General features: G+C 44.7%; 1 protein-coding gene across 2 annotated transcripts in view; it reads left to right on the forward strand.

The window, feature by feature from the left end:
* The first annotated feature begins 11,055 nt into the window (after window positions 1-11,055).
* The window catches only part of WLS (Wnt ligand secretion mediator), a 135,104-nt gene continuing 124,027 nt past the window's right edge, over window positions 11,056-22,132 (forward strand). Inside the window, exon 1 of one of the 2 annotated variants that reach the window (XM_036758106.1) lies at window positions 11,056-11,437. In XM_036758106.1, the coding sequence (XP_036614001.1) occupies window positions 11,332-11,437 (106 nt within the window). In that variant the 5' untranslated portion in view covers window positions 11,056-11,331. Of the gene's footprint in view, window positions 11,438-12,928; window positions 12,948-22,132 lie in introns of those variants that run through there. The other variant, XM_036758107.1, reaches the window with a different exon arrangement.

Below are 22,132 nucleotides of genomic sequence, written 5' to 3' on the forward strand. Positions count from 1 at the left end.
CCCAGACAAGGACGATAAGGCATAATGGCCCACAAAGGTTCCTGAAGAGCTGCCAGGAGTCAGCAGAAAAGATGGGCATTGAGTGTGTGGGAGTGGGGGGGGGGGTTGCTGGCAACACAGAGAAGATTGGATTTTTTTCCCTTCACTGCTACAGCTGGATCTGGTCTCAACTTCAAAGAGAGCTCTCTAGATGCAACATGAAAGAGATATTATGGGGTGGGAAGGACCAAGCAGTAGAAATTATATTGGCAGATTCCCCGCTCCCCTCCATTTGCCATTTTCCTTTATTTTATAGCAGGAAGGAGGGTCCTTAATGTATGGAGGTGAAAGCTATTTGCTAGAAACTGTAAATGAGGGTCCTGATTTTTTGTAGAGCCAAATAATATGCTCTAATAAAAATAAATCAAGGTCTTCAGCAGAAAGGGGAGTTGTACAATCATTCTAACTTCTGCCCATTTCCTGGGCTTCAGTGTCCTCATCAGACTGGATAGCAAAGGTTATTCTATGGAGCATTCATTGGAATGGACCTGCAGCAACCAGGACTGTCTGGACATGTCCTTTATCATGGGATCCAAGCACGGAATCCAACAAAGGCCTCAGGGCACAGACCCTTCCCAAAGCATATGACATGTGGAAAGGCAGATATTTTCTAAGGTCCCTTGCAGCTCTACATCTATGAACTTTTGACACTTTCTCTAATAATGTGATTTTTCTTAGTACGGAGAGGAAGGAATCATTGACTAGATTGTAAGTGAGAGACTTGGTTTTTCGGGGGGGGGGGGGGGAGGGGACCTGATGAACAAGAATCCCTTCTATAAAATTTCAAATTGGCAATCTTATAGCCTTTGCTTAAAAGCCCCCAGTAAGGGGGAACCCACCACCTCCCAAAGCAGCCTATTACACTTTGGGCCAGCTCTCCTAGTTTCTAAGGAAGACAAATGGATCTTTCTGGAATTGCCTGTGAGCTAGTCCCAAAAAGGAAAATGGAAGTTAGAAAGCTCATTAGGGAAGGAATGGTTAGGAATCTGTGTATGGAAAGCAAAAGGTGAAATGGGGGCCTGGGATGGACTTAGAAGAAATATTCAAACAAGTGATTAGCAGCAGATATTCTATCCAATGTAGCCCTTCTTGTACAAAGCTCCCCAAAATTAAAGGTGCTTTTTAGGTCTATATCTACTCAAAAAATTGTAGTTTATGGGCCTCCATTGATCTATCACATACCACCAGTGATGAGGGACTATGCCCAGGGAATGTGTGTGGAGAACACATATATAGGCCATATATGTGGCTAAGCTGTATACACGGAGACTTGCACACATAGTTAACAGGTGGGGGAAGGATAAGTCACGTGTCTGGGGTTGCAAAATCACTGATGTGTCAGTGGGCCTACTCTTTGCTGAGTGGCCCACAACTCTACTGGTCCCATGGTTGCCGATCTCTCTATCAGAATCTGGGCTTCATTTCTTCAGGGGACCCATTGGTCACTGCTAGAGTGCAGTAAATAGAAATCCTCACTCTAATAAGAGCATATTGGAAGCTTTTTAGTAAGAGTTGTGGTTGCTGTGCCTAACCAAATGAACAATAGCCTAGCAGTGTCCCAAGAATGAGATTAAGTCCATTCTTTTAACCTATTTCCTCCTGCTAGTAGGATCAATGTCTCTGTCTCAAGCCTTTATTTGACCTAAGATTAGAAAATCCCTATACCTTCCTTGCAGCTTCCATTTAATGCCTTATGGTAATTCCCTGTTCTCCAAGCTCATTTAATGGGGCTATGCCAAAGAAATCCTCATAAGACCTCTGTGAATATGAAGTACATTTGTTTTCCTTAGCGCTCCCCTCCCCCACTCCTCCCCAATCCTCTGGGTCATGCATACAAACAACAAAAGTGAGGGGGAGAAAATGAAAACAAAGCTAAGGGAATACAGCAATTTCATTATCCTCTACTCTCCTTGCTTCGATTGTGCCTCCTTGCCTTCATTTATATATGTGTGTCTGTTAATAAACCTCCTAGGTTTTGAGCCACCCTTCATAAGAAGTAGGTACAGAAGAAGTACTGTCCACGAATTTTTCCATGGAGACCACAGAGATAAGAGTGTAACATGGTAGGCAAATGGGTGGTAGAGCCTTAAGTAATATTATGGAAGCTGTGGCCAGAAAGAGGGAGGTGATTAGCACCCTGTCCTCTGCCCTAGTACCTTCCATATCCATAGTATCATGTGAACACAATTCTGGGCAAAACAGTTGAGGAAGGATGTTGCCAAGCTGGAGAGCACCCCAAGGAATGTAACTGGGATGGAGAAGGGGCTAGAGGCCGTGCTGCAGAAGAAGTAGGAGAAGGAACTGGTGATGATTAGTATTAAGAAGACTCAGAAGGAACATGGTGGTCGTCTTTAAGAAGCAGGGCAGAAGTAGGAGCCATTACTGAAAATTTCTGAGAGGTAGACCTATGTAGGGCAACGAGGGGGTACAATGCTTAGAGCACTGGGTTTGGAGTCAGGAAGACTCATCTTCACAACTTCACATTCAGCCTCAGACACTTACTGGTTGTGTGACCTTGGGCAAATCACTTAACCCTGTTTGCCTCAGTTTTCTCAATTGTAAAATGAGCTGGAGAAAGAACTGGCAAACCATTCAAGTAGCTTTGCCAAGAAAACCCCAAATGGGTTCACAAATGACTGAACAACAACTAAAAAGACTTACATAAGGAAAGGTATCATAATGACTAGAGTTATCCAAAAGTGGATTTGGAGGGGAGCAAGATCCCCCTTGATAGATTGATGATGACCCCTAAGAATCTCATGGAAGGGAATCTTTTTCTGATATAGATTAAACTAAATGGCCCCTGAGGTCCCTTTCTAATTGAGACTATGGAAGTAAGGGCACAAGCATTTTGTTTTTTACTGTAGTGTTGGTTTTTAGGACAGAAAACAATTCTGGACTTTCTGAAGAAAGAAACTAAGAGGTACTTAGTCTGAAAGGAGGGAGCCAGAATGTTCAAAAGGGAAGGGTGCCTGCCTCTCCATAGAAAGCAATTAATCAGTAAACATTTATTAAGTACCTACTATGTGCCAGATACTGTGCTAAGTGTTGGGATAGAAAAAAAAAAGACAAAAAACCATCCCTGACCTCAAGAAGCTTACAATCTAATGGGGAAGAGAAGATGGAAACAAACATGTACAAAGCAAACAATAGACAGAATTAATATATGCAGCAGATGAGAGAAAAGATGAAACAGACTTCTATTACTCCCTGGGGCAAGTTCATAAAATGTAAACCTAGCAAATGTTGGGATATGGATTAGGCAACATCAACAAGAACACAATGTGCCCACAAAACCCATGACATTACAATGGTAACAATTTAGCAACAATAAGAAAAACAACAACTTCCAAATATCTTTGAGAACTCAATCATTAAACCATATTGGTAGCAGAGCATTACCACAGTTGGAACCCCTGCTACCAAACACAGACACAATGGTGATGCACAAAAACTTAATGACAATACTTCTAACAGATGTTGCTATGCCAAATACTTATAATCTCCAAACTTTGTGGAATAAAAGCTTTCAAAACATAGAGATAGAGCAGTAAAATATCAAAACTATATGGGAACAAGATGACATATATATATATATAAAATTCCCATCATGCTATATATTACTGGAGTTGTGTGCCAAGGATGCTTGTAGTATAACCACGGGGGGTGAACTTATATCTTAATACTTGAACTACAAAAAATTATGTTGTCTACCAAAGAACATTAACTATAAATGAGTAACAGAAGCGTTGAAACCTCTTCCTAAGGCTATCTCTATCTGAATATCACTGAATAAGATGAGGAGAAAGCCTATTTCGTTAATAACAATAAAACCACATTTCAATTGATATCATTGTAACAAATATTCATAATCACCAAACTACATGAAATAAAAAACCTTTGAAATATAGAGACTTAGCAGAAAAATTCCAATCATGTATAACCAGGATGAGGTAGATTTTATCTCCATACTTTCCTAGGCTATTGGAGCTCTCCCAAAGATACTTTAAGTAAGTCAACAGAAGAACTTGCATCCCCATATTTTTTATTCAATTACAGAAAGCAGCCATTTATGTTGTTTCTGTGCAATAGTCCCCAGACCATGAAACATAAAAGAACATTATCGGAATAGTGACTTGTTGATGGAATGAAAGCTCGTAGTGAGTGGAGTTCTCTTTTTTGGTCTTTGCATCTCTGGAGCTTTGGAAACACAGCATCTGACAGGCAGTAAGGACTGAGTAAATGTTTCTTGATTGGTTGTTTCAGGATCATATCTATCTGAATTTCATCAAAAAGATGAGAATGAAATTAACTACAACAACAATAATGACATTAACATAAACTTATAAAGTGTTTTAAAGACTGCAAAGTTGCCAAACATGGTAAAACATTTCTGTAGTCCCTGCTACCAGGAAGGCTAAGGATGGTGGATCAATTGAGCTCAGGAGTTCTGAGCAGACGCAGGGCTAAAACCAATCAAGTGGATGCACTAAGTCTGGCACCAAAATGGTGAGCCTCGGAAGTGAGGGCTACCATGTTGGAGGATCGATTCCCAGGTCGGAAAAATGTAACTGGTCAATGTTCCTACCCTGGTCAGGAGCAGGATCTGACCATAAGCAGTTCCTGTACTTCAAGTTTGAGATGGAAAAACTCAGTTTCAAAAAAGTTTATGAAGTGTTTTACATATAGTATCTTATTTGATCATCACAACGACCCTGTAGGGTAGTTACAGCTGGTATTATTATCCCCATGTTATGGATGGGAAAACTGGGGTTTCGAAAGATTGAGTGACCTATTCTAGTCACATATCAAGTATCAGAGGTGGGATGTGAACCCCCCTCTCTCTGACATCAAGGCTGAAGTACTCATATGTGTGTGTATATATACATATATATATATATACACACACACACACACACATACACACACACATATATAAATATATACACACATATAGATGATTTATTTTTAGTTTTCAACATTCACTTCCATAAGATCTTGAATTTTCAATTCCGCCCCCCTTCCCCCTCCCCAAGACAGCATGCAATCTGATATAGGCTCTACTGACACATTCCTATTTACCATATTTTCACATTAGTCACGATGTAAAGAAGAATTACGACAAATGGGAGGAAACAAGAGAAAGAAGAAACAAAACAACAAGAGAAAAAGAGAGCAAACAGTATGCTTGCATCCACATTCAGATTCCGCAGTTCTTTCTCTGGATGCGATAGCATTTTGTATCGTGAGTCTTTGGAGTTGGCTCAGATCCCTGCATTGCTGAGAACAGCTAAGTCTATCAAAGTCATTCATCACACAATGTGGCTGTTACTGTGTACAATCTTCTTCTGGTTCTGTTCACTTCACTCAGCATCAGTTCATCTAAGTCTTTCCAGGTTTTTCTGAAGTCCGCTTGCTCCTCATTTCTTATAGCACAATAACGTTCCATTACATTCGTATACCACAACTTGTTCAGCCATTCCCCAATGGATGGGCATCCCCTCAGTTTCCAATTCTTTGCCACCACAAAAAGATCTGCTATAAATATTTTGAAGCGCTTTCTACTCCACTATTTACATATTAACAACCATTTATGAAGACTCCAAAAACTGGGCTTACTTTCGTGCAGTCATTCTATGGGAGTACATTTTGTGTTTAGAGCAGGCAGAGCTGTAGCTGCCTACATGCATGGTAGATAGAGCATTGCAATTGCAACCAGGAAATTTGGGGTTTGCATCCTCAGATTCTCACTTCATTGTGACCCTGGGTAAGTCACTTCACTTTTCTAAGACCATTTTACCATCTGTGAAAAAATGGAGACAATATTAACACCCTTTTCGAGAGTGATTGGGAGGAGAAGCCAGTGTGGCACTCTCTATGAAGGGCTCTGCCAGGATTGAAGGACTATATATGTACCAATTATTTTTGTCTTATAGTACTGTGAGAAGAGGGGGAGATCTGAGGTCAAAAGACCTGGGGTTAAGTCTCAGCTCTGTCATTTACTACTCATGTAACTGTGGGAAAGTTATTTAACCCTTCTAGTCCTCTGTTTGCTCATCTGCAAAATGTGGGTGGGGATGGTGGTGTTCAACTAGATGTTAAACAGGATTAAATGACTTGCCCAAGGTCACCCAGCTAGGAAATGTTTGAGGCCAGATTTGAAATCAGGAAGATGAGTCTTCCTGACTCCAGGCCCAGCACTCTATCCACTGAGCCCCCCAGCTGTCCAGAAACAGTTATGTACAAAGCAAGTTATAGACAGGCTACATTGGGATTGATCAACAGAGAGAAGGCACAAGTATTAAAGTACTAGCAGAGGCTTGGAGTGGCCATGGGTCCCTCCCCACCAGTAACCAGGCAGCCAAGATAGAGGAATCAGCAGCAATCCTGACTTCTAGTTTGTGTTGGATCCTGTTGGCCAGTGTTTTTCAGAGTTCTAGGGTCCTAACAAGAACTAGGATGTCTATTACACTTTAGGGTTTGTCTTGGGCAAATCTTGGGCTTATCTAGTCCTCACCACTATCCTGGGAGGTAGGTGCTATTACTATCCTCATTTTACAGGTGGGGATATTGAGGAAGACTGGTCACAGAGGTCACAGAGAGAGTGTCAGATTTGGGATTAAAACTCCTTGACTCTAAGTCCAACAGCCTATTCACTGAGCCGCTTAGGAGACTTCATGTTCCTAGAAGCAAGAGTGGAACAGCTTAAGGCTGACTGCTAAAGAAGACAAGAACCCTGGACTTGGAGTCAGAAAGAACTGGGTTCAAATTCTGCTGCTGACACTTTTATCAATCAATCAAAAGTATTCATTAAGTACCTCCTCCTCTATGTCAGGTACTGAGGTAAGCCCTGGGCATACTACTTCCCTTACTACTACTACTACTACTACTACTACCACCACCACCACCACAATCACTACTACTCCAGTGGATAGAGGGTGTGTCACATGGGGTGTCAGACACTTACTAGCTGTGTGATCCTGATCAAAGTCACTTAAGTTCTCTTTGTCTCAAATTTCTCATCTGGAAAATAAAGATAATAGTGCCCACCTCTCTGCGCTGTTGTGAGAATCAGATGCCATGAAGCCTGTAAAGTACTTAGCACAGGGCCTGGCATGTAGCAGGTCCAATATAAATGCTAACTATTATCATGACTCGTCACTAAGTTTTGCCTGTTTCGTGATACAAAGACAAAGACAAAGACCAAAGCTCCCCCAAGGAGAGACAGCATGCCTAAAATATATATACATAAGATACATACAAAGTACATATATAGATAACATCCAAGAATATGTATACACATACATGTGGACATTTATAGATATATATACATGTATATAACATATACACATTTGTAAATGTATTTTAATAAACCAATTTAATGATAATCTAAATATATTTAAATTCAAATAACTTACAATTTAAAATGTAAATATTAAAATGAAAATATTAAAAATTTAAAATAGCAACGTAAAATATAATATTTTAAATATCAAATATCTATACACATGTGTGCTGGCACATGTGTATAATGATACAAGGTAACAAAGGCCTCTGGCAGAAGATGCCACTAGATCTGAACCTTGAAGGGAGGGTGGAGGGGATTCCAAGGGGGTGGAGCTGAGACCCTGAGCATTATAGGTATGAGGGACTGCCAGAATAAAGGAATGTGGACAGACTAATTGAACCATGAAGTACACAGAAGGCTGAAGAAGTAGGAAGGGGTCACGTGGTTGAAAAAAAAACCATTAAATGCCCAAAAGATTTGGTTCTAGAGAAACTGCGTGATCATGGGTAGGTCACTTAATTTCAGCTTCCTAACCTATACAATAAGAAGGCTTGACTGGATAGTTCCAGGTCTGAATTTATGATCGCGGTAAATGAGAGCTATAAGGAGTCAGAGAAAGGGAAGGATGCTACTAACCTAAAAACAGTTGGCTTTTGAATAATTTTTCCACAGCCTGGCATAGCAGAAACAATTAGTAGAGGCTTGAAGACCTGGGTTCAAATCCTGCTATAAAAGAGGGGATTGACCTAAACGATCTCTAACGTCCACTACAGAAGACATCTGTCAGCATATGTAACATTTTGCAAGGGAAGGCACCCCTTTCCCCACCCCACCCCCACCTTTCTACCGTGAAGAATAACCCTCTTATTTACAGAAGGGAAAACCAAGGTCCAGGGATGCTTCTGCAGCTTGCCCAAAGTCACAAAGCTGGTTTGGGGGCAGTCATCCATGCCACTGGCAGCGAAGATATGCTGTGGAGGGGAGCAGGTGATATGTGGTGGAGGTTGATACAAATCTGAATAAAATATTTATGAAGAAACTAATACAACCAGATAAGGATCTTCTGTTATTTCTCTTTATACTAGAAGTTCATGAGGACCCTTTCCCTTCTTGCATAGTTAAAGCAGAGGGTCAAAAGGAGGGCAGTTTTTACAACTCAAACCTGTCTGCCTGGATTTGCAAAATCACTAGGTCTTAAAACAAAACTCTAACTCAAAGGCATCATTATTATTCAAAATTCCTTGAATGCCAACAGCTTGCTGGGCTGCTCTAAGAAACGGAGAATTAGGAGTCAGACAGCTGCTGAGCAAAGAAAGAGTGAGCTTGCCCTCTCTTTGTGTCTGTGAATGCCAGGAAGGTGGGAGGGAGGCAACCTGGCACTGTAGAAAGACGGAGCTAGAAGACCCAAGTTCAAATCCCAGCTTTCTGATGTGGCCTTAGAAAAACCTCCATGGGCCTCAGTTTCTCCATCTGTAAAATGGGGGAGGGGAAGAACTAGATGGCCTTTGAAGCTGCTTCAGCTTGAGATTTATTACTATGATCTCCAACAGAATTGCTTTAAATAGGCCTTTGGAGTCCTCAGTACCAACAAATTGAAAACAACAATTAGTAATAAGTAAAGTGGTAATAAATATAATTCCAATATACTTTCCTGATGAGATCGGACAGTCTGCCTGCTGTGATAGATAAGAGTAGTAGACTGGTGTTCAAGTCAGGATAAGTCAAAGGATGTCTAGCTGGAAAGAGCCTCCGAAGTCACCTAGTCCAACTCTATCCTTTTACAGACGAGGAAACCGAGCAAGAGAGCACCAACACCTCGGTGAATCCAGAATGGATTCTCATAGGATGAGAAGGAAGCCAACCAGTGCATGAAAGCAGGTGAGCAGAGGGTGACCTAATCCAACCATCAGCCAGCAAAGCTTATAGTGAGTGTCTCCAGCATCCAGTGAAATTCAGGACACAGAAACAAAAAATGAGGCAATCTTCATCCTCTAGGAATTTACGTTCTACCAGATTTTATCTCATAGCAGGTTTTGTTGACAGTCTCGGAATATTGTTTAACTCCAGCTTGCAAATAATTTCCTGGTGTCCTTTCTAAGACTTCCTCCAAGCTGGAGGTGGAAAGGGAGTGATGGCTAGAATATTCCCCTGTCAATCAGAGACTGTCTTGGGGTGTATATGCATGAGATGCCCTCCCCCCCCACCAGATATTTCTAAATGCAGTGGAAGGAGCCCTGCAGATTAGGAGGAAATCCTAGATTTGCCACTTACTACCAGCGTGACTTTGTCAAGCTACTTCACCACTCTGGGCCTCAGTTTCCCCATTTGTAAAATAAGAGAACTAAAAGATATCTAATGTTGTTGCAGCTTACAGTCTTCTATCAATCAACATGTATTTATGAATCACTTACTATGTGCAGAGCACAGTGCCAGACAATGTACTACAAATACAACTACAAATACAAATACAAAAAAAAAAAAAAAGCAAAACCAGTCAGTGCCTTCAAGGTGTTTGCATTTTATCAGAATGGACAACACACACATACTTAAGTATAAACGATGTAATTTGGCCTGGGGGAAGGCCAGGTCTGTGGGAGAATCTAGAGGCTTTCTCAGTGTGGAAGGTAGGGTTTGAGCTGAGTTTTGAAGGGAGGTGAAGGAGGGTATATATCCTTAGATGTGAAAATTTCTACTTCTGGCTTGTGGAACTTGGGCTAGTGGGTAGGGAGAAAGAATGCCCCCCTAATAATGATGTTTAAGTGAGAAGTGGCACCCTGAGTGCCCCTATAGGGGAAGGAAGGGTTATCAGAAGGAACAGTACCACACAAGGGGTGATGTTGGATGACTGAATTGATCTGGAATAGGGAAGGGACAATAGTGCAGTGAGAGTTGGAGAGGATGGAAAGAGAGAGTTACTGAGAGGAGAGGAAGAGAGAAGTGGGCAGAGGGGGAAAAAGAGGCAAGAAAGAGGAAAACAACTGAGGGAGGAGGAAAGAATGGAAGAGGCCAAATGGAGCAGGGGAAGAGAGATGAAGGAAGAGGAAAGAAGAAAAGATGTAGGGAACATACGGAGGGAAAGAGATAAGGGGAAGGGGGAAAAGATAAAGGAGACGGGGAGGAAGATGAAGGAGATGGAAGGAGAGGCATCGAGAAAGGGGAGAGGTTGTAAAGAAGGAAGAAGAGAAAAGGGGGAGAGTGGAAAGGAAGAGAGGGAGAAGGGAGGAGAAAGGAGGGAAGAGAAGGCGAGATAGAAGAGTGGGTATCCTGGAAGAGGGTGAAGAAAGGAGAGAGACAGTGAAAGAGAAGTAAAGCGACAGAGACCAGGAGAAAAGAGGGAGAGGGAAGAGTCAGAGAGAACAGAACTGAAAGGAGAGGTGTGGAGGAAGGGGAAGAAAAGAGGGGGGAGTGGAAAGGAGTGGGGGGTGAGAGAGAGGGAGTGGGGGGAGGGGGAGAGAGGGAGGGAGGGGGAGGGGGAAAGGGGAGAGGGGGGAAAAGGGAGGAGAGGAGGGAAAGGGGGGGAGAGAGAGGGGGAGACGGGAGGAGAGAGAGAGAGAGAGAGAGAGAGAGAGAGAGAGAGAGAGAGAGAGAGAGAGAGAGAGAGAGAGAGAGAGAGAGAGAGAGAGAGAGAGAGAGAGAGAGAGAGAGAGAGAGAGAGAGAGAGAGAGAGAGAGAGAGAGAGAGTCATGTGATCCACTTGCCTGCTCCTTTAAAGCGTCCACAGCCCGTGGCAGAGCGAGCTAGCGAGCACAATCACGGCTCTCGGCACAGGGGGAGCCCGACCTCGAGCCGGCTCGTGTGGTTAATCAGTGCTCCCTTCCTCCATCCCGTGCCCGCATTAGTCCCCTGAAGTTTTGCAGCCGCGGAGGAGCCCGGAGGTGCCCGAAGCGTCAAAAGAAGAGGGGGCCAGAGGGGAGGGGGACGCGGAGAAGCCCACCCCTCCCGCACACGCTGAGCAATAAAGCCGAGGAAAAGAAAGGAGCCGGGGTGGGGGGAAAGGCGGAAATATGGCTGGGGCAATTATAGAGAACATGAGCACCAAGAAGCTTTGCGTTGTCGGTGGGATTTTGCTTCTTTTCCAAGTCATCGCTTTCCTGGTGGGAGGCTTGATCGGTGAGTAGGAAGGTGCAAACTTTCCTGGCCTCGTTCGTCCTTTCTCTGTGCCCCTGTGGTTTCCCTGTGCGCCCCCGCGATCTCCCCCTGTGCCCCCGCGGTCCCCCTGCGCCCCTTGGCTCTCGCTCTGCGCCCCGTGATCGCTCCTCGCCCTGGCTCTCCCTCTGCGCCCCGTGGTCGTCTCCCTCTGCGCCCGGGTCTCCCTGTCTCGGTCCGTCCGTCTCCGGGCTCTGGCCCCTTCTCGTCTCTTTCCTTCGCTCTTGTTTGGCTCCTAGTTACAGTATCACTGGCTCGCTTCTATGATCTAATTAGTCTGCCCATTGTCGCTAAGAAAGCCCAGCTCCATGGGGCTCCGTGGGGCACATTTCAGTCTAGTGCCTAAGAGAAAGGCAGGGGAAGAAAAGTTTTGGCCTAGTTTCAGTATCTACTTGAAAGAAAGAAGAGGGAAGGGGGGGGCGCCCGGAATCCTAAGCATGGCGACAGGGATCGGCCGGGGAAGCGCTCGACTACAAACTTGATTTCTTTTTTCTTTCTGCTCGCCTCTCCCTTCGCCCTCCAGTTACCCCCCTCCCGGCCGCCAGCCCCCCTCCCACCCCCACTTTCCTCTGGCTCCCTGAGGGCTACGTAATCCACTTTGTTAAGCACCCCCGAGCCTGGGAGATCGGTGGCAGGCGAGAGCCTCCCAGATCGAGGAGGGAGGGAGGGGACCGATTGCAGACAGGGGTGCAGACCAAGTGTCAGGGTGTGCTCCGAGGAGGGGGTGCTGGTTTGTGTTGGCCGCGCCCCCCTCCCCCAGCTCCCTAGGCCTGGGACTGGCCCCTGAGAGGCAAGTTTGGGAGGTCACAGCTGGAGGCGGGGGTAGAGAGAGGAGGTGGGGGAGAATATGTCCGAAATGGGGTACACTTGCTCCCCTCGACTTCTGTTGAGTCTTCCCCTGCCCGCGATCCTCAAATGTAAGCGTGACCCCTCTCCCGGAGCTGGGATTGTGGCTGTGCCCCAGCTGGGGGCCGCTGACAGCGCCCCCCGCGGTATTTGCCTCCTGCCCTGCTGGGGGGGCCAGTGTGGGGATCTGCGCTGTGAGATCCTCTCTTGCCTCGGGCCCCAGCGCGGGGACTCCTGGAAGCGAAACCAGGCTAGCTGTCCAGGCTTCCTTCCGGGTGCGAGCTGGGCTGGGCCTGGCCGCCCCCTCCGGGCCCCGGTGGGTGCTCCACCTCGCAAGCCCCCCGCAGCCGGCAGGCATGCCCCGGACCAAGTCCTCCCCGAACTTGGCAGCGGGCGGGGGCCCGGCGGGGCGCTGCTTCCCGCTTGTTTGCTGAAAGTTTGGCCAGCTGTGGGGCTCCCGGCGCCTCTTCGGAAGGGAAGCGCTGGAGGAGGGGAGGGGGAGCGGGATGTGAACTCTCGGTCCCTGGGCGGCAGCCTCGGGACTTACTGGATCCTAGCTCTAATGCTGCAAGGCACCCCACATACCAAAGGCTCCAACTCCCTTCATTTTGCAGTCGTGGAAACTGAGGTATAGGGCGGGGAAAGGATCTACCTGCAGCTATTAAAGGGGAAGGGCTGGGATTCGAACCCAGGGCCTCTGACTCTAGAGCCTGTGATTTTCCGTATCCAGCTGCTTTCTGGCCTCGGGAAGGTCTACGAGTCTCTCCGTGCACTGTGAAGCTGGGTTTGGTGCAAGCTAATTAGGAGTCTGTCTGGTCCTGCAAACCGCTGCTACATCCGAGCAAATTGTTTGAACAAAGGAGGGGAGGAGGGGAGTGGGGGACGGGGGGTGGAACGCGTCTCGGCCCAGATGAAGCTACTGAGCCCTCATGCCGCGCGGTCCAAAGCTTTGCCGGTGCCTTTGCACACACATCCCGGGCTGTCGGCCCCACGGCACGCTGCAGCCTCCTCCCTGGCAGCGGACAAGGCTTCCTTCCTTCCGTGCCTTTCCTGGGTTTGTGTTCTTCCAGGCTGCAGCCGCCGCCGCTGGCAGCTTCCCTCTCTCCCTCCTGGCCTCCCTCTTGGAGGCCACTAGCCGTGATTATGCGCCGGTTACAATTACAACCCTCTTGTCTCCCTTGATGAGCAGTTGCACTGAGATGCCATCCGATCTTTGTGTGATTTCAGTGGCAGACCGTAATTAAAATTGCTTACACCTTGTGAGCTTGGAATTAAATTGGCCTATTATCCCTGTCTGACCTTCATCCTGTTTGAGGTTTTTGCACAAGCTGGGGGAACGGATTATATGGAGTTCTGGGTTGGGGTGTGTGTGTGTGTGTGTGTGTGCGCGTGTGTGTGCGCGCGTGTGTGTGTTCTGAAAGCAGATCTCCTCGCCTCAAGGAGCCCATTGTAAACTGTTGCAGGTTTGCCTGGGGCAGGAGGTGGCAGAGAAGGGTGAACATTACTCCCCTTGCCCACATGCCAGAATGAAGGTCAGAGCAAGAGACCAAGCAGAGAGAGTAAGCTGCTCACTCTAAAAAGCATTTGAGAGAGAGAAAATGTACTTGGAAACAGGAGAGCCTGGGCTCCTGCGGGCCTCCCTTTACCTGAACTAGCTGCTTCACCCTTCCCAGGCTGGGTTTTGGTCTGTAACAATTCCCTTGGTCTATACTGTACTTGGAGGAGCTGTTGTGAGCATCATGAGACAGGCATGTGAAATACTTCTTAAATCTGGCACCTCTTAATACCTAAAATTTGTGTGTGTGTGAGTGTGTGTGTGTGTGTGTAGCCTTTTTTAAGTTTGCAAAGCACTTTAAATACCTTATCTCATTTGATCCTCTTGACATCCCTGTAAGGTCAGTGCAATTCTTACCTCTGTTTTACAGAGGAAGGAAACTGAGGCAGAGAGATATTAAGTGATTTGCCCAGAGTCACACAGCTTGCAGGTGTCTGAGGCTTTGAATTCAAGTCCAAAACCTGATTCCAAGTCCACTGACATAGCTTTCCTTGTCAGATCTTGGTATTAATGGAGGGAAGAACTTCCTTTTCCAGTGTCTAAAACCATGGAATGGCTTTCCTCATGAGGCAGAGTTTCCAGGCACTCGAGGTCAGTTATCCCGCTTCAATGGTCCTCAGAAATGATCTAGTCCTACCCTTTCATTTTCTAGAGAAGGAAACTGGCCCAGCTTCAATAAATGACTTGCTGTGTCCCAAAGGCTCTCCCAGTCCAGAGCCTGGGGGCTTCCTCTTCCAACAGGACTTTGCCATTTTTTCCTCCTTCCCTGTACCCTTTTTCTCCCCCTTCATTGGCACTCTTGGAATGGAGGCAGTGTGACAGCTGGCAGCAGAGCCAGGAAGACCTCTGAAACCCTGACTAGATGACCCTGGCTAAGTTCCTTAACCTCCCAGTGCTCTCAGGCAGCTCTAAAGAATGAAAAATTGCAGAGAAAGTGTTGTCCTGCATTCAGAAATGGCATTTTCTCCTTGGGGACTTCCCTAAGTAAATGAAATCCCAAAGTCAGGTCTTCTCTGTAGCCATTTTGAAGAGAAGGCTAAGGTGGTAGAGGTTAGGGAGGCTGCTTTGGATCCAGAAAGACCTTGGGTCAAGTTATACCTGACATATCCTGGGACCTCACCCTAGGAGGGTTATGCTCCCCTCTTGTGCTGTGGACAACTGTCTTAAGACTGAAGCTTCAGAGAAGCAGCCTGCGAGAACCAGAGGACCTTTTTCCTCATCAGGGGCATCCCCATGTTAATGAACTCAACAGCCTATCTCCATCCCTCTTGAAATTTTGGAATTTACTTTGTATTTACTTTCTTGTCTATCTCCCGTTCCCCGTTCTTCATTAGACTGTAAGCTTACTGAGGGCAGGGACTGTTTCATTCTTTTGTTTTCCCCATTCTCAGAATGCTGGGTTTGCAAACAAAGGACCTGGTTTGGATTTAGACCTCTGCTATTTATTGCTTGCATAACCGTGGGAGGGCCCTTACAGTCTCTGGGCCTTGGTTTCTTTTTGTGTGAAATAAGGGGTTGGGCTGCATGGCCTCTCTGGTTTCTTGCAGCAGGAATTGCCTAAATTCACTCAGGTAAGAAGTGGCAGATTCAAACCCAGGTCCTTCAACTCCACAACCAATACTGTTTCCATTGTAGGACTCTATTGCATATCAAGGGGATGTTGTAAAACTTAGCCCTGTCTTCTTTGGGTATGGGTCATTCTAAATGTTCACTGAGAACCCTCCCAGTACGCCCCAGTGGTCCCTGCCCATTAGGCAGAACCAAAGTCCCAGAGTGGCCCAGCCCTACTAATCTGTCTCTTTTTGGGTGAACGTTGACCTCCAGAATGCCTTTCCAGCTCCCTTGGAGTCTTAAGAGGTCTTTGTTGGAAGCTTCTACCTTGGGATCCAGGGGCATCATCATTAACTTGCCTAAAGCCCAGCTTAGTCTGTGCTTCTGAGGTTTAAGCATTTCCAGGCATTAAGGGGGGATGGGGAGAAAAGAAACAAAATCAAGTCACCAGGCTTGTCCCCCACTGTGGGTATCAATTCCCCCCCACTACGATGTAGCATTCCCTTTGAAGTCAGTGGGATTCCTGTATGTAAGAGGGGAGAGACACACAGGCACTACAGGGGTTTGTAATTAGACAGGACTGGAGGTGGGGTGGGGATTATAATCACACACACATGTGCATGTGCAGAGGGCTTACAAACACCACAGGGAACATGCTTACTTCTAACATAGCAGGGAAGATTTTCACAGCTACCTGCCTTATGACCTGGCCATTTGGCCTCTGCCCTCTGGGAGGCAGGATGGAGTTCTGGACTTGGGAATCATGAACACATTGGGCAGTTGGAATCCTGCCTCTGACTGCAGCTGCGGGACCCTGGGCAAATCTCTTTATTTCTCTGAGACTCAGTTGCCTTATCTGTAAAATGGCTATGGTGCCTGCCGGTTTCCTTTTCAAATGAAATAATGTCACTTAAACTACTTTACAATATATCAATTTTTATTAAATGAAGGGGAAATTGAAAGGCAAAGCAGGAAGGATTATGGGATAAAGACAAAGAACACATGCTCCACCAGGAATCAGGACATATAGTGGCTAGTTCTGATCTGTGAGCTTGATGTGTGACCTTGGGCAAGCCACTTCTCTGAGTCTCAGCCTCTTCATGCATAGAGTGATGAGCTAAAGACACACCTCTAAGGCCCTTTCCTGTCCCCAAAGTCCAGAATTCTAACTTCTCGTCCCTTCCAATTGTTTGGGAATAAGTGACTACTTGTGCAATTTTGTTACTTGTTCATTTGTGTTGGACCTAAAACAATCCCCTTTGCTTTTTAGTGGTTGCCTCCTAGTTCTAAATGAGGGTTTTTTGAATGAGTTTCTGTTTCCCTTATCTATATCCATCTTCTCTGAAGACAATTTAATAATATCCTTTTGTCTTTGTGGATAGGAGTCTTATGTTTTCCCCAGTGGCTGTAACTGACATTGATAGATGAATTTCTTGGCTTATGGGGCCTTCGTAGGTGAGCTCTCAATTCAATTTGATAAACATTTATTAAGGGCCCACTGTGTGGAAGACACTGTGCCGAGAAGTTTCAAGGATACAAAAAGAGCCAAAAGACAATCCCTGCCCTTGAGGAGCTTACAGTCTAAGGGGGAGACAATATGCCAACAAATACATTCAAAATGAGCTCTATATAGGACACGTAAGACATAAGAGCGAATTGTCAGGTCTCCAAGGTGCTTCCGGCCCATCTCCATACTATGCCACAAGAACTGTATCTCCCCTGTCTTTCCAACTCTGTTTAATTTGTTTCCCCCCCCATTGGAATTTAAGGTCCTTGAGGGCAGGGTCTGTTTCCTTTGTCCTCACGGTCCCTCCTGGGACCTACCATATTAGACATTTGATAATTGCTTGTGGATCCCTAGCAACTCCTACAGTAAAACTACTTTTCCCTCTAGGGGCCAAAGACTAGATGGCTTTCTAAGGTCCCTCCTCATTCAAAATCATAATGGCTCCATGACCTCTTTGGTCTTTTTTTTGGATGCTCTATTCCACAAAGGGCTTTCAACCTCTACTTGCTCCTAAAAACCATCGAATGAGGTAGGCTGGCCAAGTATTGCCCTCATTGGAGAGCTGAGGTTCAGAGAAATGAAGGTCACCCAGCTCCAATTGGTAGAAACCAAAGATTGGAGCCTTTGCCACATTCTCAGTGTAGGCTTGCCCCCATGGTGCCTCACATGCATGGAGATGACCCAGAGAAGTCATGCCAAATGCAGAAAAGATTCTGGAAAAAGAGAAATCTCTGAAGATTTTTGAGCCTCTGTTTCAACAAACCAAACCCTAAAAAATTATAAGACATCAGACAGATGTCTTGTGGCTGTTAAAGGGAGGCCTTGACAAATGGAGAAGTCCCATTAGTAGTAGTCGGACACATCCAGTCAGCCGACATGCATTGTTTAGGTACCAGCTGGATTTAAGTTATTTGAGCCTTAAAACTGCACTAAGACTTTTGAGACACTCTGTGTGCCATTATTTGAGGAGGGAGAAATTGACTAACCAGAGAAATCAGGACTTCCTACAGGAGGTGGCTGTGAGCTGAGTGGTAAAGACCACCAGGGGATTCTTTGGTCTGTTACCATCTTAAAGGACAAACCAAGAATCTGGAATGAACATTACCTCCAGGCCTTCACTTTCTTCTCCCTCCTCGAAGGAAAACAACACCCACCTTTTACAAGGCCAGTCATTAGCTATGAAACATGCTCTCCCACCTTTGTCATTAACCAAGTGAAAAACTTGAACTTACATTTTTAATCAGATTGCAAAATGTCAGTTAGTTTATTCTTCCCAGTGGTGGGGTGGAAGGAGCAGGGATCTGAAGTTAGAAGATCTGGGTTCAAATCACAGCTCCCCATGATTGTGTGATAATGGTTATCACTTCCTTTTCTGGGTCTCAGTTTCCCCTTCTGTAAAATGAGAGGATTGAACTACATCAGGGCTTCTTGGTCTAGGGTCCATGGCTTTTGGATAGATTTCAGGGGATCTGTGAACTTGGATAGGAGAAAGAAAACATGCCTCTTTATTTTCATTAACCTCTAAATTTGGCACCTTCTTCATTTATGAGTGTAGGCAATGACCTTTATATTCTGAGCAGGTGTCCCTGGGATTCACCAGGCTGGCAAAGGAGTCCACGATCCATGAGAAGGTTAAGGACTGTTGGACTGAAGGATCTTTAATGTCTTACTGATACTATGAGCTCTATGATGGGCCACTCAGTAGCTTTGTGCTACCTTGGGCGAGGCCACGGAAGCTCTCAGAACCTGAATCTGTTTATCTATAAAATGGGCATAATACTTTCCCTACTTACCCTCAAGGGGACAGTGGTGGAGATCAAATGAGAGCCTGTATGTGAAAATGCTTTGTAAAGGGCTATTAAAAGCCAGCTATTTAATTAATGAAGTTTGCAGCTGGGGAAGAGGAAGAGTTAAAAGGGGAAGAGTCTGGGGCTGTCACTGACAAGTATAACCTGATCCCAAGGTCACATAGCCAAAGTGCTCTTATTAACAAACTTATGGGCCTCAGGATGAAGAAATGGAGCCACTGGTTTCCAGAAGTCAGAGAATTATTGACTTTTAGAGCTTAAAGAGATCTCAGGGAATAGCTAAACTACCTAAATACCCAATTTAAAAGAATGTATTGATGACTCTTGTTTTTATATCACCTTTAATTTCTATCTAGATTTCCATGTCCCTCTCTTCCTCATTCCATTGGTTCCCTAGGAGCACAGATTTTTAAACAGAGGGAAGGAAGGAAAGAAACAAGCATTTATTAAGTGCCAACTATGAGCTAGACACTGGCACACAATCCTGAGAAGTGACTGCTATTCTTATCCCCATTTTATAATTGAGGAAACTGAGGCAGACAGTGATTAAATGACTTACCCAAGGTCACATAATTAGTAAGTGCCTTGGACTGGATTTGAATTTGGGTCTTTCTGACTCCAGGCCTGGCTCTATCCACTTCGCCATCTTGGCTGATAGGTATATCCAACATGCCTTTCATCAGGCATCTGACTATGTATTCAGTATTCCACACCTCTAGTCTCCCACCTGCCAGTGGGGAAGGGAGCTTCATGGGATCATAGATTTTGAACTAATAGGAGCTCAGAGGCAACTAGTCCAGTGCTTTCATTTTATAATTTCCAGGGCAGTGAAGTGGCATCCTTGCCCAGGATCTCTGAGATAATAAATTGGCTCAGCCAGGATTTGAGTCTGGGTCCTTGGCTGGGTTGGGGGTCATGCTTTTCCTGGACCCCCAGCGCCCCTTCTGAACTCTGCACCTGGGCCTACCTTGGTTGTTATCATTACATTTTCTTTTTTTTCCCTGTTAATTAATTTATTTTTAGTTTTCAACATTCACTTCTACAAGATTTTGAGTTTCAAATTTTCTCCCCATCTCTCCCCTCCCTCCACCCCAAGACAGTTTGCATTCTGATTACCCCTTCTCCCAGTCTGCCTTCCCTTCTATCACCACCTCCCTCTTATCCCTTTCCCCTCTATTTTCTTGTAGGGTAAGATAGATTTCTATACCCCATTGCCTGTATATCTTATTTCCCAGTTGCATGTAAAAACAATTTTTAGCATTCATTTTTTAAACTTTGAGTTTCACATTCTCTCCCTTCCTCCCTCCCCACCCACCCCCATGGAGAAGGCAAGAAATTTGATGTGGGTTATACTTGAGTAGTCATGCAAAACTCTTCCATAGTAGTCATATTGTGAAAGACTAACTATATTTCCCTCCATCGTATCCTGCCCCCCATTTATTCTGTTCTCTCCTTTGACCCTGTCCCTCCTCAAGTGTTAAGCCAAATCCAATGAGAATAAGGTTTACTCATTCCCTCTCACCTCCCCGCCTCTCCTCCATTGTAAAAGCTTTTTCTTGCCTCTTTTATGTGAGATAATTTACCCCATGCTACCTCTCCCTTTCTCCTTCTCCCAATACATTCCTCTCTCACCCCTTAATTTTATTTTTTAAATATCATCCCTTCATATTCAATTCACCCTGTGCCCTCTATCATTATATATGTGTGCGTGCGTGTATGTATGTGTATGTGTGTACATTTGTGTGTATGTATGTATATATACACACATTCTCTTCAACTACCCTAATACTGAGAAAAGTCTCAAGAGTTACAAATATCATCTTTCTATGTAGTAACGTAAACAGTTCAACTTTAATAAGTCCATTATAATTTCTCTTTCTCATTTACCTTTTTACGCTTCTTTTGAGTCTTGTATTTGAAAGTCATATTTTCTATTCAGTTCTGGTCTTTTCACTAAGAAAGCTTGAAAGTCCTCTATTTCACTGAATATCCATTTTTTTCCCCTGAAGTATTATACTCAGTTTTGCTGGGTAGGTGATTCTTGGTTATAATCCTATCTCCTTTGATCTCTGGAATATCATATTCTAAACCCTCCAATCCCTTAATGTAGAAGCTGCTAAATCTTGTGTAATCCTGATTGTGTTTCTACAAAACTCAAATTGTTTCCTTCTGGCTGCTTGTAATATTTTCTCCTTGACCTGGGAACTCTGAAATTTGGCTACAATATTCCTAGCAGTTTTCCTTTTAGGATCTCTTTCAGGAGGCAATCTGTGGATTCTTTCAATTTCTATTTTCCCCTCTGGTTCTAGAATATCAGGGCAGTTCTCCTTGATAATTTCTTGAAGGGTGATGTCTAGGCTGTCTTTTTGATCATGGCTTTCAGGTAGTCCAATAATTTTTAAATTATCTCTCCTGGATCTATTTTCCAGGTCAGTTGTTTTTCCAATGAGATATTTCACATCGTCTTCCATTTTTTTTCATTCTTTTGGATTTGTTTTATAATTTCTTGATTTCTCATAAAGTCATTAGCTTCCATTTTCTCCATTCTAATTCTTAAGGAATTACTTTCTTCATTGGTCTTTTGGACCTCCTTTTCCATTTGGCCAGTTCTGCTTTTTAAGGCATTCTTCTCCTCATCGGCTTTTATGTGACTTTGGGTAAGTCATTCAACCACTGTCTGCCTCAGTTTCCTCAATTATAAAATGGGGATAAGAATAGCAGTCACTTCTCAGGATTGTGTGCCAGTGTCTAGCTCATAGTTGGCACTTAATAAATTTTGCCATTTGGGTTAGTTTATTTTTTAAGGTGTTATTTTATTCAGCATTTTTGGGGTCTCCTTTAGCAAGCTGTTAACTCATTTTTCATGACTTTCTTGCATCACTCTCATTTCTCTTCCCAATTTTTCTTCTACTTCTCTTACTTGATTTTCAAAATCATTTTTGAGCTCTTCTGTGGCCTGTAACCAATTCATATATTTCTTGGAGGCTTTGGATGTAGGAGCTAAACTTTGTTGTCTTCTTCTGATTGTATGTTTTGATTTTCTTTGTCACCAAAGTAAGATTCTGTAGTCTGATTTTCCCTCCCACCCCCCCCACCCCCGTTGTTTGCTCATTTTCCCAGCCAGTTACTTGACTTTTGAGCTCTTTGTTAAGGTAGGACTCTGCTTCCATTGTGGGGGGGGGGCAGTGTACTGTCCCAAGCTTCAGAGTTTTGTGCAGCTGTTTTCAGAGATACTTCTAGGGATCTGTAAGTTTTCAGTTTTTCCAAGGTGGTATGATCAAAGGAGAGGTGTCTACTCCTCTCTGGACCATGCTCTGGTCTGTGAGTGACCTCAAGCACTCTTTGCTGCTTTGGGGCTGTGAGGCATACTCCCTCTCCACTGCAGCCACAAG

The sequence above is a fragment of the Trichosurus vulpecula genome, chromosome 4 (genome assembly GCF_011100635.1).
Source record: "Trichosurus vulpecula isolate mTriVul1 chromosome 4, mTriVul1.pri, whole genome shotgun sequence".
NCBI lineage: Eukaryota > Metazoa > Chordata > Mammalia > Diprotodontia > Phalangeridae > Trichosurus > Trichosurus vulpecula.